The sequence below is a fragment of the Echinops telfairi genome, unplaced genomic scaffold (assembly GCF_000313985.2).
Source record: "Echinops telfairi isolate 266 unplaced genomic scaffold, ASM31398v2 ScPeMD7_3533;HRSCAF=4204_0, whole genome shotgun sequence".
In the NCBI taxonomy this organism is placed as follows: Eukaryota; Metazoa; Chordata; class Mammalia; order Afrosoricida; family Tenrecidae; genus Echinops; species Echinops telfairi.
In genome coordinates this window covers 15,259,244-15,271,594 of record NW_022107431.1, presented here as the reverse complement: position 1 = coordinate 15,271,594, position 12,351 = coordinate 15,259,244, and the positions used below count along the sequence as shown (strand labels likewise).

At 40.1% G+C, this 12,351-nt stretch overlaps 1 protein-coding gene across 2 annotated transcripts in view; it reads right to left on the bottom strand.

The window, feature by feature from the left end:
• Positions 1-6,825: 6,825 nt before the first annotated feature.
• RGS17 (regulator of G protein signaling 17) overlaps positions 6,826-12,351 on the bottom strand; it is a 42,330-nt gene continuing 36,804 nt past the window's right edge. For both annotated transcript variants that reach the window (XM_004701940.3, XM_045294507.1), the window contains exon 4: positions 6,826-7,916. In XM_004701940.3, the coding sequence (XP_004701997.1) occupies positions 7,725-7,916 (192 nt within the window). In that variant the 3' untranslated portion in view covers positions 6,826-7,724. The remainder of the gene's footprint in view (positions 7,917-12,351) is intronic.

Sequence of the window (12,351 nt, the reverse complement as noted above, 5' to 3'; positions counted from 1 at the left end):
CTTCTCTTCACCAGGGTAGTAGCTATCACATATTTAAAGTCTGTCCAGGTGGTCTACCTCTATAAGTTCATTTTTCCAACGCTACGTTGATTTTCCTTTTTTAAAACACAGACAAATGCTAGAAGCCATTTATCACTAAGTGATAAATCTCTCAGTTGAAAGAAATATCAAAACAAGTCATTTCAAGAATCTAACAAGTACAAATTAGAATAAGAGGAAACCTTATACAATAATGTAAAGAATCCAACCACAACCCCTTTTCCCCCTCGGATGCATAAACACGCTGTTAAAGCAATGAAGAAACTAAGGATACATTGGTGAATTCTTTATTAGTTTAAAACAGTTAAGAAAATCAGTACAATGCATATGCATTTTACAATAATATCCATAGGCTTCCACAATATAGTCCAATGAAGAAAACTGTAGTTTGATCTACTTTGAAAACAAAAAAACACATATAGACTTAGGCTGAGACTTCTGAATTTTCTTAACATTACTATCATGCTCAAATTCTATTACATGTTGAAAAACCTAGTATTTTCAGGAAGTCTATTGTACATAGGTAAAAAGATAAAATGGATTCAAGGAAAGGAATGAGAAACCCCCAAAACACTTAAAGAAAAAGAATCAAAATTGTCTGTAGTCACTATGAGTACCCACAGTTATTCTGGCATGGCAAAATAACCAAGCGAGATGCCTCTTCCATTGTAGTAATGCATTCAAAACTTCTTTGTGGGCACTAATAAATATTGGAGTCTAAAACATGGATATTGATTATGCAGTACAATGAACATGATAGTAAAAAATTACATTTAATATAATAAAATTTACAAAGTCAAACACATTAAAATTTTTTAAATATTTAGCAAACATCCAAAAATCATATACAAGAAACATTATATTTGTGACAAATAGACTAAAGCCAAGGCGGGGGAAAAAGTATCAAGTCTTATATGAGTTTAATATTCAGTGTTCATTATTCAATGAAGGACAATATAGAAAAGCATTCAGCAAAAACGGCTACCCATTAAATGATCTCTTAGGACAGACAATAAGTAAAGGCTAAGATCTTCACTACCCAGATGTGCAGAACTTAATTATATAGGTAGTTCAAGTGGGTGGGGAGGGGGATGTTTTCACCTCCATTAAGTGATGAATCAAGCTAACATTGAAGTTATATTTCTACCACCCACCTTCCAGTTCATTGTATCGTCTCAACTTTCATTAGCAATAATTGAATGAAATACAGTAGTGTTGCTGAGTTTGCTGAGATCTTTTTGTAGCTTGCTCAATGTAAATGTTCAGGAACTATACCTCTAACATAATCTCTTTTCAAAACGTAATACTAAGGATAACTTTACAGTGGAGAAACCTAGTCAACACTGCCTTGGCCAGGTGAGAAGAGTGAACATCAACAATGGTGACGTCGTGATGATGGGATAGACCTTGGATGTCATTTGATGAGAATGAGACTCGACTTCCGTATTCTTTCTTCCCCAAACCCCAGTCTAGCCATGGGAAAAACATCCACAAATCCCAGCTGAAGGAAATTCTACAAGAAAACTTGCCCAGGACTCCTCAAAACCCTTAAGGCCATCAACAACAAGGAAACTCTGGGAAACTGTCAGAGCTAAGAGGAGTCTATGGAGACATGATGGCTGGATGGAATGTGGTATCCACGATGGGATTCTGGAACAGAAAAAGGACATTAGCTAAGGAACAAATGAAGTCTGAGTTAAACACGGACTTGGTAACACATCGGCATTGGTTCATGCTCTTAGACAAATGTCCCATATTAGTGTGAGATGTTCATCACCACGTGACTGGGGAGGGGTGCAATCTTTACAACTTTTCTGTAAATCTAAAAAATCTCTTTCTAAAAAGTTCATACAAACTTCAGTGAACATATAGCCACCTTTTTATTCCTTTACATATTTTCTTGGTAAAAAATACAAAAGGAAATACCACCATAATATTAAAAAAGAATGCTTGCTATTCTCTGCCAATAGCAATGCTGTCTCATCGTCTCAGTTTTAGTTGTGTTGAGTGTCTTCCTGCATTTGGTAAATGACCTGATACTCACATTCTTATCCTTAAAAACTTCTTTTGGAAAATACAATTTTCAGGTGATTTATCTTCAACTTTTTATCTGTAAGTCTTACAAGAGCGCTTACTTTCCTACAACTAAGTCTTTATAGGGCATTTAAAGAAACATTTAGAGATTGCAGATTGAGTGCAATGTCAGTGAACTGAAAACAAGGACTTTGACTCAGTTTTCAGCAAAGCAATACCAGATGGATACTTTCTCCATCTTAAAGTGAGCTTGATTTTTTTCTTAGCGGAAAATTAAAATATTTCAAATGTGGTTTAAAAAATAACAGGAAATGCACTCGATGACATCTTGTAGGGACATTCTTGAAAAACACCGGGCTTCTACTGATCTGGGGAATGTAGATAAAAATGACAGTGTTCTATAAAGCATTGTGTTTGGCAGCATTTTAACAAAGCATTAAGAGCTAGATCTTTAGAAAGGCCATGTGTTCGAGCCCTTTTTTAACTTCTGTGACTTGTTTGAAATCAGGTATGCCTAGCCACATGTTTCAAAATGAAAGGCTATGCTGGCAGTGTGGCTCAAGTCAACCTTTTTCAAATGCCAAACTCTGAGACAGAAAGGTGACAACATGAGCAATGCCAAGGGATGGGTGGATTTCGGGTGTTGAACCTGCATTGCTTGAGCAGGTGTTCGGTTTGGTTGTCGTCACCCTAACTTTCCTTTTAAAACTCATCTGAGCTTTCATCACCAGAGGAAAATGAAACCCGCTCTTTCACAGTGTTTTCATTAAAATACAAGGTATTTTGCCCTTGGGGTCATCAGAAAAGATGCCAATAAGGGCATCTTTGGGCTGGAGGGGACTCTACCTGCAACAGTAGCAATGACATAAACACTCCTAAAGAAATCGAAGAAGGGTGTTTGTGGGGTGGGGGGGGGCACGGAGGGAGCACACACTCTGTCCTGAGTGGTGTTGCAGCAGTATAGGGAGAGCGTTGCCGGAAAGATTGAAAATAGGTTGTTTTGCTGTCTGCTTTAGTGGTAAACCTCTGCACTTGTAGTAAGTGAGAGGTTACTTGAGTTTTTACAGACTACTGTTTTCTCAGAACAAATAGTTGAGATTGCTCCGAGATTGTAAAGGGTGGGTTGGGGGTTGGGTAGGGCACGGATGCATTTGGCTTCAGAAACTGTGAAGGATAAATACACTGCCGAGAGAAAAAAAAAACCCACTTTTTGTTTTAGAACTATCTTTAACCCCTCTCAAAGTGTTTATATGTAATAAGATCCTGTCTGCAGGCATTTGAAATCTATGACATTTTAGGTGGTTTTTAGAAGGATTCTTATTTTTCTGGTTGCATTTCAAACTCTTTCCCTTTACATCTCTCACCGCCCCAAAGCATCTCAGAAATGTTTTGCAAATGTAATCTGTCACATTTATAATGACTTACAGTTTTTCAGCATCAGCTAAAGAAAAAGAAAATAAAACAAAAATTAAGCAGGCATTATTTAAAATGAGATTAATGAGGGCAAAAATGTATTTCTACTACTAATGATAAACATTTACCTATTTATATAGTTCTTTTGCAAAACGGAGCTCTCAGGTTCCATTCTACATTTCATTCTGCTAAGTAAGGGTATAGGCAGCATTCAAGGGTCCTAAAGAAACACCCCCCACACCAAGACCAAATCTCAGAGCTGGTCCCCCTGGTACATATTCTCAGATTAAAAAAACAACAACCACATTACAGTCTTCATCTTTGCACTTCGTAACGAATGCCAAAATTGTGGCTTGCTCTTATTGGTCATGTGCTAGGGCACCTACTGTGCTTCCAGCTTCTGTCCTGCCATCAACGCATCTACGCTACCCAGGGGGACAGTGACGGCCAGCGTGAAGTGCCAGCCATTGCAGCTCTGAGCTAAAAACGAGAAAAATCTCTGAAGAAATCTGGCTCTCTAGTTCGTACATATAAACATCGCCTCTACCTTTCTCTCCATTGTACGTATACACAGCTGAACTAGGCACTTGAGAAAGTGCATTCATCTCTTTCCAGTGCATTGGCAGAATCTAGGGGCATAGAAAGATATGTTGGCAAATTACAATAGGAAGTATCCTTTCGAAAATGTGTGTGTGGTTTTTCAGGAGTAGTTCACTCACTAGGAAAAATCAAATTCTACTAAAACATGTGCTCTTGGAATGGTAGCATAGACCCTCCAGAATTTTAAAATCCCACTGTCATCGAGCCGGTTCCGACTCATTGTGGTTTCCAAGGCTTTAAATCTGTGTGGTTGTAAACAGCCTTCTCCCTCCCCCTCCCCTTCTCCCCGCTGCCCGAAGCAGCTGGTGCTTTTGAATTGGCAGCTTTGCACTTGGCAACCCAGTGTCTAATCAACAACGCCACTTGGGTAGCATACCCCCAAGTTCATGCTGATCCACAGCGTCCCTGTGCACAACAAAATGAAACGCCGCAGGGCCTGCTCCATCTTCACGATTGTTCATGTGTTTGAGCCCACTGCACTAGAACGGGCCCTGTGGGTTTGCTCTTTATGGGAGTAAAAAGCCTCATCTGTCTCCTGCAGAACAGCTGGTGGTTTCCAACTGCTGACCTTGCAGTTAGCAACCCGACGCGTAACCAACCCGCAGATAGCTCAGAACCCAAGCCCCACTGCCGTCAAGTGGAGGGACTCACAGGAACCCTCTAGCATATAGTACTGGCCCATTTCCAAGGCTGTCACTGCCATGGAGGCAGTCTGCCACATCTTTCTCTCCCAGAGCAGCGCTTGAGTTTGAAGCTGTTGGTTAGCTGGGCGCTTCAGCCATAGCACCACCAAGGCCCTGTGCACACAGCTACCAGCTGAAGGCTTTTTGTGTGCTCGTTTATCATAGCTCTGTGACTTAAACAGAGGGGATTACGCCACACTGTACTGTCTGAGATACAAACACGCGTTTCGCTAGAGATGTTAAACTTTTAGACATTTAATAAGAACTGGGTCTCACTCAAGAACACAGTTTAATTCAGAAATGCTACCCTCGCAAGGCTACCCACTAATTGATGTGCTAGTTTCCTCCAGTATCATCCTCAACACAACTTCCTCATCACATTTGAAAGGAGAAACCAATGGCAACATTCCCCAAATGCTCAGGTTAGAGATTAGGGCTCCTTACAAGGGCCCTTACCATTTGGTAAAGTATTAAAGGGATTGTCCAACAGACAATTCATCTAATAGTCCAAAGTATCTTATAAAGATAACTTATGGCTAGCAGGTCCTCATAAAGTAACAATAAGAATATAAAGTCAACATTTAAAAAGAGTGATCCATGCATTGTTTCAGAGTACACTATGTATTTCCTAGGTAATGTGCACCAGTTTACTGTGCCTCAAACACAGAAACACATATGATATTATACCATGTTTGTGTATGCATGATAGTAGCATGATAAACCCAATTCTAACAAGGAAAAAATGAAATGATGCTAGGAACAAGAAGACTTCACAATAGAAGCGATGACTTCTTACGTTTTTCTTCTTCGCTTGTTAGGGAAAAACTAGGACCTTTTGTAAACATCTTCATAGCTATTTTTTTTTCAACATAGTACTTAAAACTATTCAAATTTTAAATAGCTGAACATAGATAAAATATGTCTTAACGCAGCAACACTTTCAGACAAAACAGGCATTTATTAAAAGAAATGACTTTTATAAATATTTTCTATCTTGCATTTTAACTACATTTTCATAAATAACGTATTTAAAAGTGCTGAGTATGGCAGGATAATTGGCAAGGCCAATGTAAACACAATGCTGTTTTCTACTCCGCAAACTTTTGTTGAATTCCATTTTCCCAAACACTGCAACAGTTAAAATATTTGCATAGGGAATAGATAATAGCCCTTTTAATCATAGCTCCTGAATTCTATATAAACTAGAAAACCAAATGCACTGAAAAACAAAACAAAAACAAACCACAATTCCTTAACTTTTTTAAGTGCATGGAAAAGGAAACTTACAATGTCAGCCTTCAAGTAAAATAAACTGAAAAAGAAAACCCCAAACCTCTTTTAATTTTAAAAAATATTTAATTAAAAAGAGAGAGAGAGAGAGAGGTAGTTAAAAAAAAAAAATGACAAAGAAAACCTGCAATTTAAATATCGCCCTTAATATAAGGCCAGTGTTCTTGGTGGATATAAATAGTTTGAAAACTTTTATTTTAAATTATTCAATATATTCTAGTCACTCAGTTTAAGATTTAAAAAATAGCCTTCGGGATTGTTAGTATTCAAATGTAACACTTGTTATAAACGTGACATTGGTGGTTATAATTTTTTTTTGGGGGGGGGACCTGACAGGATACTGTTTTGTTGAATGTCAGAAGTGCGTGCTAATGCCAGGCAAGTATTTTGTCTTAAAAATTTTGTGGTACTTATGAAAAATTATTGGCAGCCAGCAGACCTGAAGCACTCTAGTGGTTTGTAGTTCTGGATGAGAATGAAAAGTTTGGTTTGAACAAGTATAAAATAAGTTCTTATGATACTATGTGAAAACAGTTAAGGTCTGAAGTAGCAAATCATCTTCATCACCCTTATAAAACTTTCCCTGCTTAAAAACTTTGCTTTCCATTGGGTTTCACTTTCAAGGGAAATAGGACAGTGGGCAGATGCTATTCATCCAAATGTATGTACATGTAGGCATCCCGTCATTAAATTCTTTATGTTCCAAAACTAAGGGATCAAGCTTTTTTCCTCTTGCTGAAGTACATAACTTTACACAACCATTTAAGAACTGGAGAGCCAGTCTTTAATAAATGAATTCCAGTATTGGACATCTGATATATACATATTTTTCTATTACAATTAGAAACAATACCACTCATTGATTTGTCATCGATATAAGCTAGCTTCAAAGTGTTTTGTGCTTTTTTTTTCGTCTTTGTTTTTTTTTTTTAAACATAGCGAACACTTCTGTAATGAAACTGCCACAGTTTCGGCAGTGATGAACAATCAGAGGAACCTTCCCCACCCCCTCCTCCCCACCAGGATTTTTCAACAAACAGACAGTTATAAATAGCTCTTTTTTTGTGTACAGAAATATTGGCTTCAAAATTAGTGTACAGAACACAGGATAGATAGCATGTTGAATACCACTGTTAGGCTGTTCTTTAAAAAAGGTGGTAGTGGGGGGGGGGCTTTTTCTGTCTTAGATTAAGTTGAAAACGCAAACCACGGCCAGCTTTTGGCAATTATTTCTATGAGACCATGTTGCACAGAAGTCCTTAAATACAGAGATATAAGATATGCCATTGGACTACATAGTACAACTACGTGGCAGAAGAAGCAGTTTTACTGTGCACATGCAGTGTCTGGCAGCAACGCTAGGAGACTGCTCCTAGGACTACAGGTACAGTTTGCTTGCAAGTAGAATGAATTGTTGACTAAACAGACTCATTTGGCAATTCACTTGTTTTACGTGGTGTTTTTCTCCAAGCTTAACCATGGATAGATCACCTTGATAAAAATGGAGACAAAGACTGCAATGATTGTGACTGTGTTCACAGTAGCCTGAGGAATGCTCTACTGTAGCTCCTCCAGGGATTCAGTGTCAGCTGTGATGTAACTACGCTCCCTTTCTAGCCCTGCCCTCCAAAATATGGTTTTGTTATTTCTTTTGTTATGTGAAAATTAAGATTCAGAAGCAGAGTCAGCAGTAGTACTTTCAACAAGAGACTTGTAAATCTGAGAGTTCAAAAACCTTGGAAACGAATCTCTGTGCATCAAGGTGTAAATCTGGAGCTGAGCATCTTCGTACATGTGAGGGTTCGGATCCAAGAGATTTCTGTTGATCACCTCTCGGACCCGAGAGTCGAGACTGACCTGAAAAGAAGGAAGATCAAGAACATTGAATCAGGTAGGTTGGTAGGTTCCCAAACGAGACCTCACCCAAGTAATGATAGGATTTGGCATTTCAACGAGACTTCCGTCTAACGACCTAAATATTTTATGTACTTTTTTCAAAGGCTGCATTACCTAGCATCCATTTTTCCTTGAAGATTGAATGACGCAAACAAGCAAACTATAGACTTTTACACAAAACATTTCAGTCACCGATACCTGGGTTTACCTGGGTTTCTCTTTCCTATGTGTTCTTTTACTTGGATCCATAACCCATGGTCACGGAAACAGCAGTCAAGAAATCCAATGACAGACTGGGCATGGAGGGAATCCATTGCATAAGACCTGGTCAAAGTGTCAAAGATGAAAGATGTACTTTGGGGCTGAGTCTGCCCCAGGCCTGGTATGTTCTATTGCCACATATGCTTATGAGGGGTTACGCACTGGGCTGCTAACTACAAGGTCGGTAGTTTGAAACCACCAGGAGAAAGATGAGGCTTTCTACTCCTGTAAAGAGATGAAGTTGTGGAAACCCACGGGGGTTGTTCTATCCTGTCCTATAGGGTTGCTATGAGTCGGCATCAACTCGATGGCAGTGAGTTTCATTTGGAGGGTTTTTTGATTTGTTTGTTTTGTTTCATATGGTTAGGAAAGTTAGAAAATGATTGAGGAAGATACAACAAAATTGATACACTTGAATTACGGTGTAGATAAAGGATACCGAAAGTGCCATGGGCTGCCAGAACAAAACATCTGTCAGTCTGGGAAGAAGTACAGCCTGAGTGCTCCTTAGGTGTGAGAATGGCAGGACTTGCTCTCACACACTTTGGATATGTTATCAGGAAAGACCAGTCTCTGGAATAGGACATCATGTATGGCAAGACAGAGGCTCAGTGAAAGAGATGAAGACCCTTTACTAGATAAGGATTGACATAGGAGCGGCAACAATGGGCTCAAAAATAATCATTGTGAGGATGGCCCAGAATTAGGCATGTTTCCTTTTGTTGTGCTTAGGGTTCTTATCTGAGTCAAGAGTCTACGTAATGGTACCTCAGAACAACTGCTTTAATAAGCACTCACTCGTCTATGCTAGGAAACCTGGAAGACAGCTACTTGGCCAACGCACTATAAGAGAGCCATATCTGTACCCATCCAAAGAAAGATGACTCAACAGAGTGCTCAAATCATAGACTATCATCGCTGACATCACATGGAAGTCAAATCTTGCTGAAGATCATCCAACAACAGTTGCAGCAGTGCACTGACAGGTTGCTGCCAGAGGTTAAGACCAGATTCAGAAGAGGACACAGAACAAGGATTTCATTGCTGAAGTCAGATGAATCTAGACTCAAAGTAGAGAACACCAGAAAGATGTTTATAGTCTTGAGAAGAATGGGAATTCTAGAACACTTGATTGTGCTCATGCATAATTTACACATGGATCATGAGGCTGTTGTGAGAACAGAACAAGAAATTACTGACTGGTTTAAAATCAGGAAAGGAGTGTATGAGGATTGTATCCTCACACCATACTTATCCAATCTGTAGGCTAGGAAAAGCTGGCTTACATAAAGAATGTGGCGTCAGGATTGGAAGAAGGCTTGTGGAAAACCTGTGATGCACTGATGCCACAGACTTGCCCGTTGAGAGTGAGGAGGAGTGAAGCACTTGGTAATGAAGATCAAGGCTTCCAGCCTTCAGTGTGGATTACAACTCAATCTAAAGGGATTGCAGCCTTCAGTATGGATTACAAATCAATGTAAAAAAGATCAAAATCCTCACCACTGGACCAAGAGGTGATATCAGGATACATGCAGCAAAGGATAAGGTTGTCAAAGATTGTGTCTTGCATGAATCCACAATCAATGGTCATGGAAACAGCAATCAAGAGATAAAAAGATGGGTTGAATCAGGTAAAGAGACACAAGGCCTCTTTAGAGTATTGAAAATCAAGGCTGTTACTTTGTGGCATAAGGTGCACCTCTCCAAAGCCATGGTATTTCCCATCGCCTCATATGCATGTGAAAGGTGGACCTGGAATAAGGGAGACTGAAGAAGAATCCATGCACTTGAATTGTGGTGCTGGAGAAGAATATTGAAAGTACCATGGACTGCTAAAGGGACAACCCGATCTGTCTGGGAAGAAATACAGCCGGAGTGCTCCTTAGAGGCAAGGATGGTGAGACTTCCTCTTACAGACTTTGGACATGTTGTCAGGGGAGACCGGTCCCTGGAGAAGGACCTCATGTCTGGTACAGTGGAGGGGCAGCAAAGAGAGGAAGGCCTTCAAGGAGATGGACTGGCACACTGGCTTCAATAATGGACTCAAGCACAACAATGTTGAGGACGGCACAGAACCAGACAGTGTTTCGTTCTGTGTGCACAAGGTAGCTATGAGCTGGCACCGACTTGATGGACCACCACCACCACCAACAACAACAGGTATTCATTCAACGATTCTTAACGTTTTTCTTCATTGCTGGGGTATTGTGTGTTCTCAGAAACGAAGTGTGTGCTGGAAATGATACTGCCCCGCTGAAGAAAATAAAACGACGAACAGAGAAAATTTTCTAGCAAAAGAAATCAGATATTAAATGCCACGTCCCAGCAGTTCTAAATTCCAACAAGTCCGACTGTGCCAAAAGAGGCAAGGGAATGTGGGAGGGCCAACGACTCCTGCTCTCGGGCACATGGGACGTGGAGTAGTTTAAGAAGGCAGAGGAAGCCAGTGTGGGGTACTTAGAATGCCAGGCAGCCCACAGACATGGCAGCATTGGGCAGTGCTGGAAACTCTGAAGTGTTCAAAAGAAACCACAAGTGACTTTGTGATGTGCCTGCATGGACCGGAACTCAGTCATTTGTTCTCATAGGGACCGGGAGCCAGAGAAAAAGAAAAACAGCGGGTTGCCAGCCTAATAATACTAATACTAAATCTCGTGGCAAATCCACAAACTAGTCACGGAGGAAAAGGCAGTGCAAGAGCAGTCAGCCTCCTACTCTTCCTCCTCTGAGTGGCTGGTGAATTTGAACCACCAACCTTGCAGTTCGTAGCCTGATGTTTATCCTGCCATAGCAGCCCAACCAGGGGCCCTTAAATTACAAATAAGACTAATAACTTAAACTTAGTGTTTGGCACTAAAGAACTAGACCAGCAAGGTTAAATAACCAATAAGGTTATTGGGAGGATAAACAGTGGTGATTAGATGCTTACTAGGTTTTCAATGATAGGAGAGATTCCCTCTCTGGGTAGGCAAGAGTTCAAGTACTTGGTGAGGTTGTAGTTTCTTACTTGGGTTGGGTTCCTGAAGTGAAGTAACATGGGTTTATAGAACTCTCAGGGGGTCACTGCAAAAGCACTCAACACCAGTATACCTAATCAATGTATTGTCTTGGGAAGAACACTTCAACTGGACACAGTTCTTGGGCTTTTGTTCTAGCATGACCAGGTAGAACTCTGCTGCCCTTGAACAAGTAATTTTCCATCGTTCAGACTCGGTTTCTCTCCTCTTCAGGGGGGCTCTGTTTGCTTGGCTGAAGAATTGTGGTGCTTCTTTCTCACTTGTAATCATATAGATAAAGCTCCCCTGTAGGCAATAAAATCTAATCCTGGTGTAAAATAAAAATCGTAATGATTGATCATGACAACCACCTGCTTATGATGAAAAACAAAAACCCTTTGACCTTTATCCTCAACTTGAATCTCAATTTCCCAGAACAGCCTTTTCCAACTACTTAGCACAGTTTGTAGTTAGTTGTTTCAGCATGACTTTTCTTCCTAAGTTTAAGCACCATAAGGACTAGGCCAAGGACTGTCCTGTTCACCATCCTAAACCCCAGCAGCCAGCCCAGTGCCTGGCATTGAAAAGCACTGGATATATGCGTTTGGAATGGTAACAGGCAGGCACGAAAAACTTGAGTGTGGGACAATGCAGTTGAGTTAGTTGAGACACTATGTATGCACACATGCATAGAATCCATACCTCTATTACACTAGCATCATTTAAAGATAATTCTGGGGCTTTATTATGTGGCTTATTCTGCCCCCATCAAGAATACAACTGAAATTTTGGGTGAAATCAGAAGCAGAAAAATAGTTTGTACTGCTCACACTTAATTTTAGCCCCAGTCGAAGACTATAAGGACAAATAGTTCTTATGAAATGGCCTTGCTTGATGCTCACCCTCATGAAGAAATCACTGAAGACATAGGAGCTATAGCAAAGTGTGTCCAAGAAACTAGTTGGTACCCAGCTATCAAAAAAGAATGTTGGCTGGGGTCTTAAAGGCTTGTCTTCAACAAAGAAGCCATCTAAGAGAGGCACCAATTAAACTCACATGGAAGAAGCACACCAGCTTGTGTGATCCAAGGATTATAAATAGACTCCAAATCCCAAGAAGGGAATGGTATCAAAGCTTAC